General features: G+C 44.7%; 1 protein-coding gene and 1 long non-coding RNA gene across 3 annotated transcripts in view; one reads left to right on the top strand and one right to left on the bottom strand.

Annotated features, from left to right (window-relative positions):
* The window catches only part of GABBR1 (gamma-aminobutyric acid type B receptor subunit 1), a 184878-nt gene that overhangs the window by 149739 nt on the left and 15761 nt on the right, over nt 1–19378 (top strand). The window contains exons 9-18 of the mRNA XM_072988844.2: nt 482–652; nt 4538–4639; nt 8832–8897; nt 10340–10531; nt 11067–11309; nt 12341–12404; nt 13122–13199; nt 15205–15355; nt 15996–16128; nt 18900–19016. Of these exons, the coding sequence (XP_072844945.1) occupies nt 482–652; nt 4538–4639; nt 8832–8897; nt 10340–10531; nt 11067–11309; nt 12341–12404; nt 13122–13199; nt 15205–15355; nt 15996–16128; nt 18900–19016 (1317 nt within the window). The remainder of the gene's footprint in view (nt 1–481; nt 653–4537; nt 4640–8831; nt 8898–10339; nt 10532–11066; nt 11310–12340; nt 12405–13121; nt 13200–15204; nt 15356–15995; nt 16129–18899; nt 19017–19378) is intronic.
* Nucleotides 121–18996, bottom strand: LOC140704076 (uncharacterized). Of its 2 annotated transcripts, none has more exons than XR_012083191.2 (3): nt 18876–18996; nt 6239–6415; nt 121–4782 (listed from the first exon to the last, which is right to left on the bottom strand). It is a non-coding gene; the product is annotated as an uncharacterized LOC140704076 (long non-coding RNA). The 2 variants fall into 2 exon arrangements; XR_012083190.2 differs by having other exon boundaries at nt 121–3713.

Genomic DNA, 19378 nt, shown 5'->3' with positions numbered 1-19378 from the left:
CAAGTCTTAATCCTTACCAAGATCTCATATGTTTCTTGGATCAGAAATATGTGAGGAGAATGCCTCTGAAAGTACTTTTCTCCCAATAGTGATTTAGCAGAGACCCTCTGTGGTTGCATGTTTTGGGGGGGGAGTTTTATACTGCTCTAGAAATCAGAGAGGACCCCAGAGTGCCTTTGGTATCAGAGACAGAACGTGATAAAGCTTTCTTTTTTAGACTTCACGTTCTAGACCTGTTCTGACTACAGGCCATGATGGGGGTTCTAAGAATTGTATTTTTACAAATACAAACATATTTTGTAAAGTGATTTTTCTGAGTTCTGCCAGAGTCTGATCTGTGTGCTTGTATGAATAGAGAGGGTTGGAGAATAGGTAATAAAGAAGAAGAAAAACATGTCGTCCCTGAAGTTAAGTGAGTTAGATGTTGCCGTTTCGTCCCTTTTCTCGCTCAGCTGTGCCTCTGTCGTCTGCTTGCTTCCAGCTCTCCTATGGCTCCAGCTCTCCGGCGCTGTCCAACCGCCAGCGTTTCCCTACCTTCTTCCGCACGCATCCTTCCGCTACCCTGCACAACCCCACCCGGGTGCAGCTCTTCAAGAAGTGGAGCTGGACCAAGATTGCCACCATCCAGCAGACCACAGAGGTGTTCACCTCGGTATGGAGTCACAACCCTGGGCTGAAACCCTGGCTAGAATCTTTTGGGCCATTGTGTGATTTCGAACAGATCCCAGAACAGGGACTGCAAAGCCAGCCTTGTCTGTAACCCTGGGTTGCCGGTCCTGACCCTTGTGTGGCTCACAAGATATTCCTCATGTGCCATGGGTTCTAACTTACCCAAATGACAGCTCTGGGTCTCATGGGTTCTGCTAAGAACTGCTGGATATCTCAGTGGTTGAGGTCTCTGGCTGTGGAGCCAGAGGTTGGGACTTGGATTCCCCTCTGTGCCTCCTGGACAGAGGCTGGGGGTCAACAATCCACAGGGTCCCCTCCAGCTCAGCAGTTCTAATATTAATATTATAAGTCCTGTATAACGAAAGGAATGGGCAGAGCTTGATAAATTGGCCCTTCTGACTGGGGGATTCCGGGAGCTGTGGTCTTGAAAAGCTACATTTGTAAGGTCAAGAAATGGGCAGCCCGTTTTACAACCTATTCTACAAACTATTTTATGCTCAATCAGATTGTTGATTCATCTGGCCTCTAGAGCATTGGTTCTTAACCTTTGTCACTCGGATGTTTTTGAACTGCAACTCCCAGAAACCTCAGCCAGCAGAGCTGATGGTGAAAGCTTCTGGGAGTTGCAGTCCAAAAACATCTGAGTAACCCAAGGTTAAGAACCAGTGCTCTAGAGCTTATTCTTACTGGCAGTGGCTCTCTGGGATCTCAGGCAGAAGTTGTCACCATCACCTAGTAACTAGAGTTATTAGGGACTGAACTGAGGAACGTTTGTGCTTAGAGTTTGCTCATCCTGTACCCACAGGTGGTGTCCTGCCCTATACAGAGACGGCTGAACTTTCCTCCTGTCCCAGAAAATGAAGTAATTAGAGGAGGAGAGCCAGCGTAGTTACAGCAGCCCAGTGGGCCCTGAAATGCAAATTCTGATATTTCCAAAATAGAAGTGAATGGTTCCTAATTCCTTACGGTGGCAAAAGGGAAAGTATAGCCCATGAAGTATAGCCCCTCCCTCTGTCTTTGACCTTCTACTGTACAAGTTTCCGCTAGCAGAAGAGTACAAAGAGCGACTTTTCAGATCTACTAATGGTCTTTTAAAAAATATCAGCCTATCTTTCATAAACAGCCCACCCTGTGTAATAATTGGCATTTTGCTAGTTGCTCCTAGAGAATGATATCATCAGTCTGTTTCTGGATGTACTTTCATGATCATTCGCCTAAGTAGTTGTGTGAAGCACATACCTTCCCCTCCCCCCCCAAAAAAAAAAACACCCCACCACAGTTTGTTCAGAACACTGTGTTTGGCACAGTTTTTGGCTTCCTGAGAATCTCAGCACTCGCTGTTCCACAAAAGATGACACCAAAAATAAGACAGCACCTCAGGTTGCTAGTCCTTACACTGGAAGGACAGATCCTGAAGCTGAGGCTCCAATACTTTGGCCATCTGATGAGAAGAGAAGACTCCTTGGAAAAGACCTTGATGTTGGGAAAGTGTGAAGGCAAGAGGAGAAGGGGACAACACAGGATGAGATGGTTGGACAGTGTCACCGAAGCGACCAACATAAATCTGACCCAACTCTGGAAGGCAGTGGAAGACAGGAGGGCCTGGCGTGCTCTGGTCCATGGGGTCACGAAGAGTCGGACACGACTAAACGATGACAGTTCCGGAGGAAAGCTTTGAAATGGTTCAGGGGTGTCTCTGAAGAAAGTGAAAAGAAGGGAGCCCTGGAGGGCCTCCTGGTGGGCAGGAGAAGGATTGCAGGTGTGCCTTTCCTCTCCTTGCCTGCTCCACCTTTGACTGTTGGCTGTCTGCCTTCTCTTCTGATCTAAGGAGCTGATATTTCCTCCACTTCCTTGTTCTTTATCACTGAATTTGTACCAGAATGTTCCAAATTTGTGGGAACCCAAATGCAGCTCACTGAATACATTTTGAATGCTAATTGCATTTCTGTTTGGATATACCTGTTTTATTACAAGTTTTTAGTTCCCAGTGTAATGCTAGGACATGGTTTTGAACTTATTTGTTTACTTGATTTGATCTTGTGAATTCCCAAATGTCAGCAGGCTATGAAAAAGTGCATCTGTCACAGTACAAAGACTCTCTTTCTGAACTCAAAATGAGAAAGTTAACCTCTTCCTCCTTTATCTTCCTAATACTAAAACTGAAATCTAATTCCTCCTTGTTAATTTTAATCCTCATTTGGGCTGAACATGGTGTTTGCTTCAGCCCTAATAACCATCGCTTTTATCTTCCATGCAAACAGATTACCTGGAAATCCATGTGATATTTGGGTGTCTTTGTTAAAATCAGATTTCTGTCAAAACAAGTTTCTAGTCCTTACCATGGCTAAAATATACCTGAAAACATTATGCTTGGTGAACACAGAACTTCATTATAAATTGTATTTATTATGCAGACTCCCAACATATGTGGTATTTTGTGGAGGAGTGTGGTATTTTGTGGAGGAGCGATGTCTCTACCCCAATAAGCTTACAAAGAAAATGCTAGAGAGAGGAAGGAGAAGTAAGTAATTGGATGGAGACAGATCTTGCAAGAAAACAGGAGCTGGGGACAAAAGAAGAAAGAAGTATCTCTTTAGTATGCTTCTAGATTGCTCTCTTTAGGACAAAGTATATTTCTAGGGCTCTTTTCACCTGCTGAATCTTAATACATGTCATGTAAGTTCTCAGCTGAGTGCTGTTTCTCTCCAAGATGTCCTAAGAAGAATTACTGCTTCTAGTTTCAGAGAGGAAAATCGTACAAAAGGCATTGAGAAAGAAATGGAGCATTTATCCCAGCTGTGTTCCAGTGTCCATCACATTTATGCAAATGTTAAGCAAATGAAGCTATTTTTGTGCAAACTGTAATAGGCAAATGGGCTGTAACTTTCGATGTCTCGTTGTGGTACATTTCCACTCGCTCCCTCTTGGCCAAGCCATTCTTCATTAGCTGCAACCTCTTCTCAATCTTTTGTCTCATCCTTGGGCTTCAGAGCCATTTCAAAAAAACTGTGCGAGCAAATGGTGCTGATCAATGCAGAGTTGGCCTAGAAACAGAATCATTTTGTGATGCCTACAGAACTTCGGGAATATTAAATATCACTGTATTTGAAGTGCATGAAGCGGCAAGTTGCAAACCCATAAAGTCAAATGCTACATTAGTAATATTTTAAAGAAACCATTCTTAAAACCATCTTTATTATGAAGGATGAACAGTTATGGGGGCCCTGCTTCTTATCCAGACTGGAGCCTTTGTCGTTGATTTCCATGGATGTGAAATTGAGAGCTTTAAGTACACTTAGAATTAGCTTGTGACCAAAGTGAGAGAAGTAGGGCGTACGAGCCTCAGGCCTCCTTGAAACACAGTTGGGGGGAAGGGGCTTCACTGGAGACCACTATAGATTTCCCCCTTTGTCATGTTGCTCCCCCCCCCCAAACAGAAGGAGGTAAGCAATTAACATAGAGCCCCTGTCTGTTTAAATAGTGTTCACCAGTTGGAAAAAGTCTATAAGATTTTAACAGCACATTCACCCACTGGTACATGGATTGGAAACATTATAAAAATTAATACACTGAGATTCTCAGAAAGCCATGTTTTGCTCCAGTGACCTCAAAATGGCCTACATGGTTTTCCTCCTTCTCCCTTCCTTACACTCAACAACGTGGCAAAAAAATAAGCCAAGCGGAAAGAGTCTGATTAGCCCAAGGTCAGCCAGTGGGTTTTGTGACCGAGTCAGGGTTTTAAGCGTTGTCTTCCGAGAAAAAGGCTGACATGAACCATTGTACCACGTTGGCCTTACACTCCACCCCTGTTGTCCCCAACCCCCTATATGTCTTGGTTGTCATGCTGTCTCCTTCTGTGTTTCTACAGACTTTGGATGACCTGGAGGAGCGAGTCAAAGAGGCTGGCATTGAGATCACTTTCCGCCAAAGCTTCTTCTCCGATCCCGCAGTGCCGGTCAAGAATCTCAAGGTGATGGAATTATGCTTGGCTGGGATTGGCTGAAGGGTGTGGCTGCGGGATATGGGGCTGCACGCAGGATACCTTCAACCCCACCAGACAACAAAGCCGGGGAACCTCTTTCAGCCCAAGGCTCAGATTCAATTTCGGAGAAACTTTGGGGAGGGCAAAAGACAAAAGGAAAGAAAAAAATAGCAATGTATTTTTTCCTTTGGACTCTCACTATTGAGTCATTAAGACATAGAGATACTTCAGCCTTTTCACGTGGGTGAACCTTGTTTTTAAAAAACCTGGCAAATCACCCAACAAGAGTGATACAAGCCAAACACCCACCCCCTAAAGAATTTCTTTTCTCCTGGGACCCTTGTATAATTTGAGCAAGCCACCAAGGAATCCCTTTTGTGTTATATTAACAATGCCGCATGTTTAGATGCAGGGGCACAAAAGAGACGCTTGTGCGCCTCCCTCTTGTTCCAGGGGATATTGCCTTCCGTCTAGTCCATGAAGTCATGTCCCGTCTGTCAGGAGTTCTCAAAGGGAGTGATGGATATTCGGCATATTTGGAAGTCCAGGTGCTCGTTATGAGCAAGCAAAAAAATTCAAAAATATGGGCAGCGTACACTGACCAGTATCAAGAAATGAGTTCTAGCAGTTTAGGTTTTCATCAGGATCAGGTCTTTTGTAAAGCTAGTTGCTCTTAATTGCTTCTTTTGAGACCAGACCAGCCTCAGATACAATAGGGATAGCTTGTAGCTGTATATTTCTCCTGGGAAAATTCATTTCTCCCCAGCTGCTTTTAGGAGTGCATCAAAGCGCATAGTTAACAGGGAAGATGCAGGGGCTGGCAGAATATATTATTAATTTCTATTATAGTACCTGCTACTCAAAAAATTCCAGGGCTTTGATCCTGGCTCCATTAAAGCCATGCCAAAAGAAGACCTCTGGTCAAGATTTCTTGTGCGTTCCTAGAGATGCAGGGACTGAAGATGTGACCTTCTGCACGCATGGTGTGTTTGCTCCATTGATCTGGAACACTTCCCCATTCGTATAGAATTTATCAAACATCTCTCACCAGTCTAAACCTGAGTATTGACCTATTTGGGATGCCACCGTGTTTAAGACAAAAGGCCCCCTGGAAAAGCCTGGCCCTTCTCTTTGTCCTGCCAGTCCAGAATTTACTTGGAAAACCAGCTTGAAAGGTGTCACGTTCCTCTAGTTTTACCACCAGGCATAAATCCACACATAAATATCATAACCAGCCCACTTCCGACATTACAGAATAGAGGGAATTGTTTGTTATGCAGGGAAGTGGGGATGTTGCTTCATTTGGGAGATTGGGAAGGGAGGGGGCCGGGGGTTGTATGAAACTCTGCCAGTTTCTAATCTCTAACCACTCCAGCCTCCTGGAGGATTAGCGTACGCTTCCTCAGTAATTTGGCTGAGAAGACCAAGGCAAGATGGGGTGAGATAAGATTAGTTAGCATCTGCTTCTCCCACACACTCACACATGCGCATATCAGAATCAGAACACAGGCATTTACTTAATCAGGAAGGGCACTGCGATGCAGAAAATGAAAAAGGACAAAATGGCTTTAGCTGTACAGTACTTACTTGCCGTAGCTTGGCGCTGGGAAAGATCCTGCTTTTCAGATATTGTTGGGCATCATCCCTTAGGATGGCTTGGGCTGGTGGGAGTTGCCGTCCGAGGACTGGAGGGCAAGACGCTCCTCATCCAGACTGTAGCAAGTATCTTAGGCGGGTTGGTTAACGTCTGCGTGGCAACAGAAGCTGATAATGAAAAATCGCTTTTTGAGTTTAGCAGCAGCATCTGTTTTACACAGGAAGAACAGTGGAGATGGAGGCTAAGGGTGGTTCCCAGGAACAGAATATACTGTATAGCGGAAAAAGTCTGAACCTGGTGGAACCAACAGAATGCAGTGTCTGGATTGAAACAGTGGACAACAGATAAGCAGTGACTTGTCACGTCAGCCATCATAGCTGTACAAAGCCACATCCCTTAGAAAAAGATGCATATTTCTGATGCATTTGTTGGCTTCTTGTGGCCCTCTCAGATGCTGTGGGGTTGCAAGCTGCAAAATTCCCCTCTAGTGGCTGTGATGGCTGGGGCTCATGGGTTGAAGTCCAACAACCTGATTACATTTTAGAGACTTTGTATGATAACATTGTCTATTTCTTACTCTTAGTGACAGCTGGCATTTGGAATTTAAGTCTTAATTGTCTGAGGCTAAGGAGATGTCAGAGACAGTTTGCTAATTGAATTTTGGTTGCCTAAGCCTTCGAGGCCGTCGCGCGCGAGATGTGCGCGTATGTACAGTGGATGATTGTCTGTATACGTGCAGGACTTCATGCAAAACATTGCCCTGGACATGACATGACTCTCCGTGCCTCCTTGATGTCCTTGCGTGGAACATGGAGGTCTGCATAGAGAGGTTTATGAACAGAGACCGGAAAGCCAATGGCCTTGCTGGCTGAAGGATTCTGGGAGTTGTAGTAAAAAAAACCCCTCTCTTTTCTCAAGTACTCCAGAGGTTTGTTTCCTGAAGGAACGAATTTTCTGTGGTTCAGTTCTCTGCATCCCGACAACCTCAACTAGAAAATCAAGGTGTTGGGGGAGGCATCTTCCCAGCCTGTAACTGGTCTACAAGCAGCAGTGGGTGGAAAGCCGGCTTGTAGCACCTACTCGGTCTTCCCTGCCCCATGCTCCCTGCCAGGAAGGGAGCCGTGGGAGTTGCCACCGCCCTCCCGCTATCAGCCCAGCCGTCTGCTGAGAAAAAGAGGCTGCCGCTGAGATTCCCATGCCTGGTTTGTTCTGGTGGCAGCTGCTCTCCTTTGAACTGACAGATGGGCAGACCCCCCATCTTGTTGACAGCTTCTGCTCCGTGGAGAGCTGATGCCACCAGAATGAATGAGCCAGAAAATGTCTGAGCACTTAGCCTCCTTTCCTTTCTTTCTTTTCTTTTTTTTCAAAAGCTGGCCAGGGGTGCAATAAGTGTCCAGCAGTGGCACTTAAGTTCCAGCCACTTGGTTCGTTTCATTTCCAAGTGGCTTCGCCCCCTTCCTTTGGAAGAAGATGAGTGCTGCATGCAGGGAACCCATTTAGGAAAGGGTTCATGGTGGCCTTGCCCTCTTGGCACTCCCCAGTGGTCTAGACCCTAGGGCACATGGGCACTGTGCCCCTTTCCGTAGAAAGAGAAACATCAGGCACTTTGCAGGCATCAATTATCTCAAGATCAGAAAACCAGGCTCAGCACGGTTTATTAATCATTAATGAAGCAGCATCACAAATTCATCAGCAGTAGCTCTGCAAGAAAGGGGGGAGGGAAAACACAAGAGGCTGTCGTGAGCTTGTGTCGCTAAGTGCCTTGTCTCCTTCAAACATGCAAGATTCGCAGCTAGGCTCTTCCGTCGGTCGCTTCTGCCAACCTGATTAGCAGAAGGCTCAGGTCAAGCAAAAGGAAGTGCTTCTTTGTGCAGTGTATGATTAACTTAGAAATGCCACATAGCCAACAGCAGCCAGCTTGGCTTTGGAGGATGGAGTTTGGAGCCCAGCGCACTGGGAGAGGGCAGATTGAAGAAGGCTGCTGACTGGTATCAATTGGCCTCTTAAATGAAGCAAGCATGGTGTTTAAGTGGAACCACTGTAACTAAAGGTCTGAGCAGGGCCCTCATCAAGAGTTGGCGCTAGTGGGTACCTGACCGGGCTCATGTCCCTTACAATAGGTCAACTATCAATGTTCAGGTTCTTCCCAATGAAACAATGGTCTGCTATTGTTTCAGATTCCAGGCTAATTTAGATTTCTAGATGGCAGTGCTTTTGGTTTCATGTATTCTTTGTCTACAAGGGTATGAATTGGGACAGAAAAGATGGAATGTACATCCACCATGCACTTTTCTGCCTACTGGGAAAAAAGGCATTTATGTGTTTTCACCCGAGATCATACAGAACTATGCCAGATTTAGCAGCTCTGTGATGTAGAATAAGTATACACAAAGGTCAAAACCTGGAAAGTTCCTTTTTGGACTACATGTTCCAGAATCCACTGGCATGCAATGAGTTATGGGATTTGTAGTCCAAAGAAGGGATATCTCCAAGCTCTCACAGGGGTAAATAATAGGTGTGGATTTCTTGAAAATGGGTTGAGAACATTCTCAGGTCACCTGATCGCACTTTCCTTCTCTCCAGCGCCAGGATGCTCGTATCATCGTGGGGCTCTTTTATGAGACGGAAGCACGGAAGGTCTTCTGTGAGGTGGGTGTTCAGAGCTGAAGCTCTCACCAGGAGTAAGTACTCCAGAGATTGCAAGGAGAGACCACTTTACTAATTCCATCCTTTTAGAGGCCCGGAAGGCTATCCCAGTTAGAGTGTCGACAAATGTGACCAGAGGGATTTGGGGGTTCCAGATTCAGGCCCATCAGTGCATTGTGAAACTTCTTGGGAGGTTTTGGGCTGGTCGCTCTATCTTTATTGTGCCTTTCTTAAAGGGTTATTCTGAAGATAAAGTGCAGGGCAAGGTTGCTTTAGCTCAGGGAGGCAGTGTGAGATATGAAAGTGTGGGAGCCATTTCCCAGTGATGTGACTCAGGCTATTAAATAAAATAAAGAAATAAAAAAAAGTTATTGAGTACTGTGTATGAACTGAGCAGCAACAGGGGTAGGGACAGTGCTGAAGTCATTTGATCGTTCAGCCAACAAGACCTTAGAGAAAGATCTGTGACTGACCTTGTACATCTAGTGATTTAATTCACATACACTGGGTTCCTTAAGGAGAAAGATGGCATCCATCCATCCATCCATCCATCCATCCATCCATCCATCCATCCATCCATCCATCCATCCATCCATCCATCCATCCATCCATCCATCCATCCATCCATCCATCCATACATACATACATACATACATACATACATACATACATACATACATACATACAAATTTGCCAATAGTGTGAACCTCACTACAATGAAATGGGCTCCATACTTCTGTGAAGGGCTCCTATGTTAGCTAGGGATGAAGTCCATTCTACAAATAGAGGCAGTGGAGTTGTAAAAAAAGACACCTGTGTATTGAGACTGATTGGGGGGAGAGATAGGGAGCAGGGGCAGGGGAATGTATGCAAGCAGGGAAACAGATTGGTGAACATGCTTACATGAGATAATCATAGGAGGATTAATGCATGTAGTGTATGAGCAGAGCCTTTGAGGACTACACATCCCATCCTCAAATGATTGGGGGCTTGTAGTCCAAAAAGGACTACTATCCTACCCTCTGTGCGTGAGCATTGCCTGTCTTAAAGCAAGAGGGAGGCCATGGATTTTACACTCGAAGACAGAGTGGGCGATAAAAGGTCACCAAAGTATTCACCTAATGTGACATGGAAGAGATTAAGAGCCCAATTAAGGCTTCCAGCAGACATAGTAACAAAACTGCAGATATTTTTCAAATGAGAGAATTGTTTTCGGAGAGCCCACTTGGAATGGAGGAACAAGGTGTCATGGCGGACACTGTGGCTGCAAAAAGTCAGTGAAACAAGGGGAAGCTTGCTGAATTGCATAGCCTGGACATGTATATACCAGACTGGAACACCTCAAGGGGCCATGCTGGTGGAAAATACAGGGTCAGATAGGCAAATGAAAAAGTTGTGTGGCTGTTCTCTGATTGGTTGGCTGTGTTCATTGGTCCTGGAGACAGGTCTACAAGGAGCGTTTGTTTGGGAAGAAGTATGTCTGGTTCCTGATTGGCTGGTACGCTGACAACTGGTTCCGAATCAAGGACTCAAATATCAACTGCACTGAGGAGGAAATGAGGGAGGCCGTGGAAGGGCACTTCACCACCGAGATTGTCATGCTGAACCCAGAGAACACTCGCAGCATCTCCAATATGGTGAGAAACAATTTATCAAGGTGTAGTGGGAACCCCAGGTGGTTACGGAATGGCTAGCTTCTAAAACAAGAGGCTGCCGGGACTTTCAGAGTTGTCTCAAGTCCCACAAGCCTTTCACCCTACAAATTAGTTCTGCTTGCTTGGCTGCAGAGGCAATGCTAACTCTCATGGCCACTGACAGGGTCAGTTTAAATGATGACAATATTTGCTTATATTACAGATCATTGGCAACATCCAACATGATGTATCCTCTCAAAGAGAACATTTTTCAACATCTCATGTTTGTAAAAACTGAATTTAAAAATGTATACCTCTTAATTTTAACTTTGAAAAACAAAATTCAATCACAATACATTGTTCCCTGTTAAAAATGTTGTTTTCTGGACGCTGCTACATGGAAATTAACTTAGCTTTCAGCTTATTAAACTCTTTGAGAAGCCATTAATTTTTCTAATAAAAGTTAATTTCTGTATTTGTGAAGTCCCAAAAAAGGGAACTTTTTCTAAACTGTTTGCCTCTCTCATGCCACTTTCAGACATCACAAGAATTCATTGATAAGCTGACAAAGCGTGTGGAAAAAAGTCCAGAAGAGACAGGTGGCTTCCAGGAGGCCCCATTGGCTTATGATGCCATCTGGGCATTGGCTCTCGCACTTAACAAGACCTCAGCTGAGCTGGTGAAGAAGGGGTTGCGCCTGGAAGACTTCAATTACAACAACCGAACCATTACAGATGAAATTTACCGGGCACTCAACTCTTCAGCTTTTGAAGGAGTCTCGGTGAGTGGCCTGTTCTCTCAAATGCAGAACGGCAGTGTCTGAGGTATGCAACAACTGCTGTCTAGCTACAGACAGATCCATTAAAATGTCCACCGAACAACCTAGTTCTGCACACTGTGATAATAATTTATTTCACATGGCTGAATTTACTTTTCCATTCCAAGCCTACAGTTTGGATCGTTGCATACAGTTGAGTGGGTAGGTAATGTGGCAGGATTTTCAGAAAGCACTGTTGAGGCAAGTGCTGGTATAGGATTGTAGAGAATAAAATGGGAGACTCAGTTGCGAGAGGCTCTAGGTCAAAGACTGGCTAGATAGCTCAGTATGTTGGATACTTGGCTGTGAAGCCAGATGTTGGGAGTTCAATTCCCCTCTTCGGAAAAGAGCCAGCCTGTGTAGCCTTGGGCAAGCTGCACAGTCCCAGAGCACCACCAGAAGGGAATAACCAACCACTTCTGAATATTTGCTACCTGGAAAACCCCAGAAAGATTGACCATAAGCTAGAATCAACTTGATGCACATAATAATAGATCAGATCCCAAGCAAGGCAAATGAACTGTTTGTTTTACCCATGACCCCAGGACCTTTTGGCTGAGATTGCAGTTTATTTTCAGATATCATCATACCACTAAGGGCTAGAACCTTGAACTACTTTGTTATGAAAGTTGATATTATCAGGAACCAAGATTTTGCCCAGAATTGCGACTCAGCACCAAAATATTATTTATTTTATTTTATTTATTTATTTATTTAATTTATATGCTGCCCACACTACCCAGAGGTCAATTGTACATGATACAGTCTTACAACTCCAGCACTTCCCATCATAAAGCTACTATACCAGAAATGTTCTCCAGAAATTCTTTCTACCAGAGACACACAGCCACTCTCCTGTTGTTTTCTGTTGGAATCTGTGCACTCTCTTAATGCGTACCAGCATAAGAATACTATGGAAGATCCAGACTCCACTTTCCCCTGGTGTGGATGAATTTTAAGGTTGCTATATTAACACCTTTTCCTTCTCTCACCAGGGACATGTGGTGTTTGATGCCAGTGGTTCTCGGATGGCCTGGACCCTCATTGAGCAGCTTCAGGGTGAGCAGTTTTTAATCAACTAGAACAATTTTCTCATCCTGCGTCCATTCATGGCTGGACATGGCTGTTTGGATTGTATACATTGATACAAACAACTCTGGTTGGACAGCTGCTGGCCATTTTATTCTTTGATTAAGACTGTCTAAGGAAATGAACTTGTCCATGAAAGCTCATGTTAAAAGATGGTCTTTAAGGTGCCACAACGTTTTTGTCTTTGTTTTTTAGTTTTTAGTTTTATTTTCTTTTTGCCTGATATGCTAGCACTCAAGTAGTTTTGAAACTGATCATCTGCTGAAAAGGTGAGCAATTTCGGGCTTGCTAGAGCAGAAGACCTTGCATTTAAGAGCTGGAACCATATAGATAAATATAAGGACACATACTGTGAATGCAGAAAGTTGCTTAGAATCCAAAAGGGGAGCCTGAATTAAAGAATTCCAAACCCAGGAATTTATTGTAAGTTCCAGAACTTAACAGGCATTCATTATTTTCCCCCAATCTTTTTAAAAATTCTGCCATATCCTTTCAACTGGAGAGAATTATTTTGTTTCTGCTTTTGTTAAATAATTGGGAGCTGGAAATCCAGGTCACAGATCACTGAGAAAGGGACCAGAAGATGCAGATCCACTGTCTGCCCTCTACTGCTCCTTTAGTTCATCTTGTCCTCTGACATAATCTTTTCCTTGAATCTACTCTCTGAAGTTCTTTCCCTTTCAACAGATGGTGTCTACAAGAAGATCGGGTATTATGACAGCACCAAGGATAACCTGTCCTGGTATAACAATGAGAAATGGATTGGTAAGAAACTGAAGGATCAAATCTCTATGAGACCGAAATTAACAGTCTAAGAATCAAGAAACAGAAACAAGTTTTACACTGTGACCCTCTGAGAAGCAGAACAATTATCAGTTTCTGTATAGCCCCTGGTGAATTGAGGTGTGCTGTCAGCAGTCGCAGCACTTGTTCATCTAGTGAAACAGCCCAGGCTTGTTGATCTATCCGTGCAGCTCTTGGTATGGGTGTGAGCAGGTTCAGTTCTAAGACGCACCCGCGCCAGTCGTAGCAGAAGGCCTTGTATTTAAAGGAGAGGACTGTAAATATCAGAGCACATGCAGGGCATGTGGAAAGTTCCTGTGGGGTTTTCAGGTAGAGAAAAGACCCGTCTAAAATTCTGGAGGAGAGCTGCTTCCTATTAGTACACTCAGCACACTGAGCAAGATGGGTCAATGCAATATAAATAGACAAATACATATTTCTTGGGAGGGCTACAACTTCCAGAAACCTTCGCCCAACATGGCAGAAATTTTTCCAAGCTTTGGTATTGACCATTTCTCTGGTTTAGATGCCTTTCCTTTCCCAGAATCCTCCAGTCACCCTGAATCTTGACATGTCTTTGCTGTCCCAGGACCCCATAATCAACATGGCCAGAATTCCCCTGCTGCGAACAGGAGGATTCTGTGAGATATTATCAAAAAAAAAAAAGAGTACATTTCCAAGCTTTGGTCCTCAGTTGATGACCCAGGAGTTATGAGTAGGTTGCAGCCTGATTCACTACATTAGTGCCATGGAAATTTGGTTACAAAAAATTAAGAACTAGGTACCTGAATGCATGCTTGGCCTAAAGGTGGGTCTTGAGGCTGAAGAGGGTCTATTGGACCTTCTACTCGACAGGTGCAGGTGTTCTCCTCTCAGTCCTCGATAGTTTAATGGTGACTTCCTTCCAGAATGTTTTACTGACACACTCAGTATCATTGCTTCATAGTAATAAATAGAAGACAACAGCCCATGGAAAAGAGGGGCCTCAGGCATAAATAATGTGTGGGGTGTGTTCGGGAGGGTTCCCTTTCCAAGATGTGGAATTCCCCATTAACATTTTTGATATGGTGAGGCTGCCGCCCATTAATGATTGTAAGGCATGGTGGCTAGTAGTTCTATAGATGTTGCAGCTATAGGCCAAAAGCAGCATGGCTGCTCCACCCCTCAGGAAAAATAGTTCAGTCATTTTAACTGGGTTAGGAGAAAGTGGTAAACCATAAAGGTACTCATTCGAGTTGTTTCTCAGCCAAAATATCCAAAGAGCTGAGAGGAATCAGTCAACAGTTTAGGTGATCTCTGAAGGGGCTTTCAACTCCATGATGCATAAGGACATAAGAAGAGCCCTGCTGGATCAGGCCAAAGGCCCATCTAGTCCAGCTTCCTGCATCTCACAGTGGCCCCACCAGACGCCTCTGGGAGCCCACGAGACCACTAGAGACCATTCTCCTGATACCCCTTCCCCTGCATCTTGCATTTGGAGGTACCTCCCTGCTAAGCCTGATTACACATCCCCATCATTGCTTGTAACCTGCGATGGACTTTTCCTCCTGGAATCTGTCCAATCCCTTTTTAAAGGCATCTAGGCCAGTAGCCATCACTACATCCCATTTGGGCAGCAGAATCTGCTCAAGCCTTTCTGTCGTGGAGACAGGTGCGAAGAACTCAAGTAATTTCTCTGCAATCTCCAAGTCCCGCTTTGCCTCCCTCACCATCCAGAGGGCCAGCTGCTTCTCTGGCAGGTTTTTCCTGTTTCTAATGTATTTAAAGAAGCTTTTGTTATTCCCCTTTGTATTGCTGGCCATACGTTCCTCAAAGTCTTTCTTGGCCTTCCATATCATCTTGCAGGGATTCTCCCGGATAGGAGAAGAGGCAGAATTGTGTGTGGAAAAGAACAGGAACAAAGAAAGTGTTCCTTGGGGAAGGTCTATGAGGTGAATATAAGTAAGATCCTGTGTTTCTCTGTCCCCCTTCCCTTCATATCCTACAGGGGGCTCCCCACCAGCTGACTACACAAAGATCATCACTACTTTCCGGTACCTTTCCCAGAAACTCTACATTTCTGTTTCAGTGCTCTCCAGCATAGGTATTCTGTTGGCCATCATCTGCCTGGCCTTCAACATCTACAATGGGCATGTCAGGTGAGTGACACTGAAAAGGGGTTTACCTCAGTGGGAAGGCATATGCTTTGTAAGCCGAAATCCCCTGTTTCAATCCCCAGCATCTCTGAATACAGCAGGGAATGGTTCCCCATTGAAACTCTGGAAATCCCCCTACAAATGAGTGTAGACCACGTGTGGGGACCTGTGCCTGCTGCCCCAGATGCCACCATGAGGTCAAGAAGGAGGAAAGCTGTGCCCAACCAGCATGGCCAGGGTTGATGAGAGATCTTTTTGAACAATATCTAGAAGGCGACAGTTCTCCCAGTCCTGTTGTAGACTATATTGGGGCTGAGCTAGATAAGCCAGCAGTCCACAAGATATAAGGTAGACTGTGGGGTTTCTTCTTTGGATGCTGCCATCTAGAATCCATACCTGGGACCTTTACCTTCTGCTTGCCATCAGCTTCTGGCAGGGTCTTTCTCTGTCCCATTCATAGTGGCAGGATAACAAGTCAGCTTCTCTTCTTGATGTCACTAGGGCTCCTGAGCTGTAGGAGGTTGTGCTTAGCTCAGATAGGTGCCTTTATAGGTCACCTCTAGTACCTTGGGAATAAAAGGCAGCTGGGTCTGGATCTTTAGAAACAGAAAAACTGTATCTGACAGCTTCCATCTCTTCACAGATACATCCAGAATTCACAGCCATACCTCAACAACATGACAGCTGTGGGTTGTGCACTGGCGCAAGCATCAGTTTTTCCTCTTGGGCTGGACGGTCTTCACATCAGCAAAGAACTTTTCCCCTTTGTTTGCCAGGTATATTTTGGCCCCTCTATCACAACTTGAGCAATTGTCTTCTTTTTAGTTTTAACTAGAGCTCCCAAAATTCCCCAACTATCAACTATATACAGCTATATACAACTATCCCACTGGGAGTTGTAGTGTGACAAAGGAACATTTCCGAGCTCCAGAATATCAATTTAAATGGCTAGGCTCACAAGCGGAGTGTGTTTCTTGGCTCTCTTTCTTTCTTCCTGGACAAATGTCTTCAAATAAAGAATGGAGAAACGCTGCCTGAATAGTTCAGTGAGTTAGGTATCTGGCTGCAGAGCCAGAGTCTGGGAGTTCGTTTCCCCACCGGGCCTCCTTGTGAGTAGAGCCGGCCTGTGGGGCCTTGGGCAAGTTGCACAGTCCCAGGGTGCCCCCAAGAAGAAGAAGAAGAAATGAAAGGGAAATCACTTCTCAGGATTCTCTACCTAGAGAACCCTGAAACGGGTCACCCTAAGTCAGAATTGACTTGATGGCCCAGGATTATTAAGGATGGAGAAAAAAGTGGGAGGAATCCAAGCTTTGAACCCAAGTACAGTGGTGCCTCGCATAACGAGCACACCATTTAACGACAAATCTGCATAGCGATCTATTTTTTGAGATTGCTAGTGCGATCACATTGCGATGTTTTAATGGGCAAAACATCGCATTGCGATGATCGGTAAGCGTTTCGCTTACCGATGTTTGCATTGCGATGTTTCTAAAACAGCTGATTGGCGGTTCCAAAATGGCCATGGGTGCCCAAAATGGCCGCTGGAACCATTTTCACGCGATTTCCTCGCTTACCGAGGCGCCGAAAATGGCGGCGCTATGGAGGATCTTCGTATAACGGTGAGTTTGGGCCCCATAGGTACTTCGTTTAATGCGTTTCTGTGGGGTTTTCCCGCCCGCATTGCGATGTTTCCGGATAGCGACAATTAATCCGGAACGGATTAACGTCACTATGCGTGGCACCACTGTATGATCACACATGTACACATGCACCCTGGGGCAGGTAGATAATTTTAGAGTTTAGACTTAAGGATTTTCATGTTGTGAGTCCTTTTAGATAGTAAGGTGCGGTGTTTCAAAATGTGGTGAGCTGCTTCTGCTGCATTTGAGAACTCTTCTACCTTCCTATTCCCTTCTGCTCATTGGACTCCTGGGCTTCATGGTCTTCTAACTAGGGTCTAGAGTTTGGAAATAATTCGTTAGAGTTGATGTCTTTATGTTAGTATTATTTTTGTCATCAGAAAGACTGTAACTAAATTTAGAGAAATAGCATTTTATTGTATTTTATCTGTAAAGACAATTAGCAGTCTTAGAGCTATTCAACAGAGATTTATAAGGCATTTAATGTCAGCCCTATCTGCTAATCCAGGGATCATTACACAGGCTGGCTTAATTTCCCTTCTCCCACAGTCTGCATGGTACAAACAAGCCTGGTGAAGACAAATGAGAGATTTTTTTTTTGGTCCTGTTGCCAAGCTGTGGAACTCCTTTCCACAAGATGCTTGGTTAGCTCTCACTCTCATGTCCTTCCTCTGGCAGGCAAAAACCCTCCTCTTGAGGTAGGAATTTTGGCAACTCAATGGGCTACAGAGAAAACTTCTTTTAATGGAAGTTGCTGTGCCTTTTTTTCTAATTCTTTCACATTTATTCTAGTTAGTGGATTTTTTTAAAAAAATTCTCATGTTGAATTTTAGTATTGCAACTTTGTGTCATTTTTAAAATCATTGATGGAAGCTGCCTCTTTCCTTCCTCTCCCCCACCTAGCTTAGACCAAATCCCAGCCATTTTAAAACTTCCAGCCTAAAAAAATAACAAGGTGCAGCAGTTTCAAGGGTAAAAGGGCTAAGGCTGCCCCACCAGTTCAAGATGTTTTTTTAGAGATGCCCCTCACCCATACACCCCTGTCATGTAATATCAGCAGCAACCTGACTCTTAGTATTTGATTAGTTACTTATTTAAAGCACATTTAGCTCACCCTTCCATTGGGGAAAAAAATGGTTCCCAGATTGTATTACAAATATCAGAATCAATATAAACATTTCACCTTGCTTCTTGGAAGGAAACCCCATGATACAGACATATCTCCCTGCCCTCCCCCATCTCCCCAGATTAGAGACATTCACAGAACTCATCTAATTCCTTGCCAAGTGCAACTGGTGTTGAGTCTGTATTTGTTCCCCATCTGCCGCTTAGCTACTTCCCATCAACATACCCTACTTTCATCATCTGCCACAATGGGACATCCATGTCATGTTTTCCAGAACTATATTATATCCCTCGACCACCTGCCCCCCCCCAAGAAACTCCCAGCCTGGAGTGGGCTTTCTCCTTAGTGTGCCAGCTTTTTTTTTCCTTACAAGGAACATTACACTGTAGGTTACCCACAGGTTGTCTCCTTCGTATTGAATTTGGTTTTGTGCTGCGGTGCAACAGTTCTTCCATGCGGCAAGGAAAATGATAATCCTGTGCTGTCAAGTCAATTCTGACTTAGGGTGACCCTTGTCACAGGGTTCCAAGCAGAAGACACTCAGAAGTGGTTTGTCATTCCCTTCCTCTTGGGGGGTGGTGGTGCCCTGAGACTGTGCAGCTTGCCCAAGGCCACCCAGGCTGGCTGTACTCACAAGGAGGCCCAGTGGGGAATTGAACTCCCAAACTCTGGCTCGGCAGCCAGATACCTAAAACCATTGAACTATCCAGCCAGCTAGGTAAGGAAAATAAGAGAGTAAGAAGGATCTTCTTCTCACAGTGCTTTTGGGTTCCTCCTCCAGGCTCGGCTTTGGCTTCTGGGCTTAGGTTTTAGCCTGGGCTACGGCAGCATGTTCACCAAGATCTGGTGGGTGCACACAGTCTTCACCAAGAAGGAAGAGAAGAAAGAACGACGCAAGGTCAGGTCTTTTGCCTGCTTCCTGTCCTGTCTCAAAACAATTGTGTAAGGAGAGGCCTTGGTGTTACTGTCATCTGCTTTCTGTTTTGGTTTTTTTCTGCCTCCTATTTATTTATAAAGTATGAAAGTTGGCTCGGTGCCGCGTAAAGAGAAAAACAGCAACGTTCTCTTGGGGTCAGTGCCAATCCATGGCTTCCGTGCTTGTAGAAGGGGGACTTTGAGAAGTTCACAAGATTATCCTCTTGTATTTCAGGGAAAATTAATCGGAAACCACCCCCACCCCCTTGTTCCACTTTGATAATCTCTAGCGGAGATTAAAATGTCCTCCTCTCCCAGATCCTTTGTCATTTGTGTGGAGAGTGT

Source organism: Pogona vitticeps, chromosome 2 (assembly GCF_051106095.1).
Source record: "Pogona vitticeps strain Pit_001003342236 chromosome 2, PviZW2.1, whole genome shotgun sequence".
In the NCBI taxonomy this organism is placed as follows: domain Eukaryota; kingdom Metazoa; phylum Chordata; class Lepidosauria; order Squamata; family Agamidae; genus Pogona; species Pogona vitticeps.
Note: the sequence above shows the minus strand (reverse complement) of the source record. Positions and strands in the feature narration are given on the sequence as shown.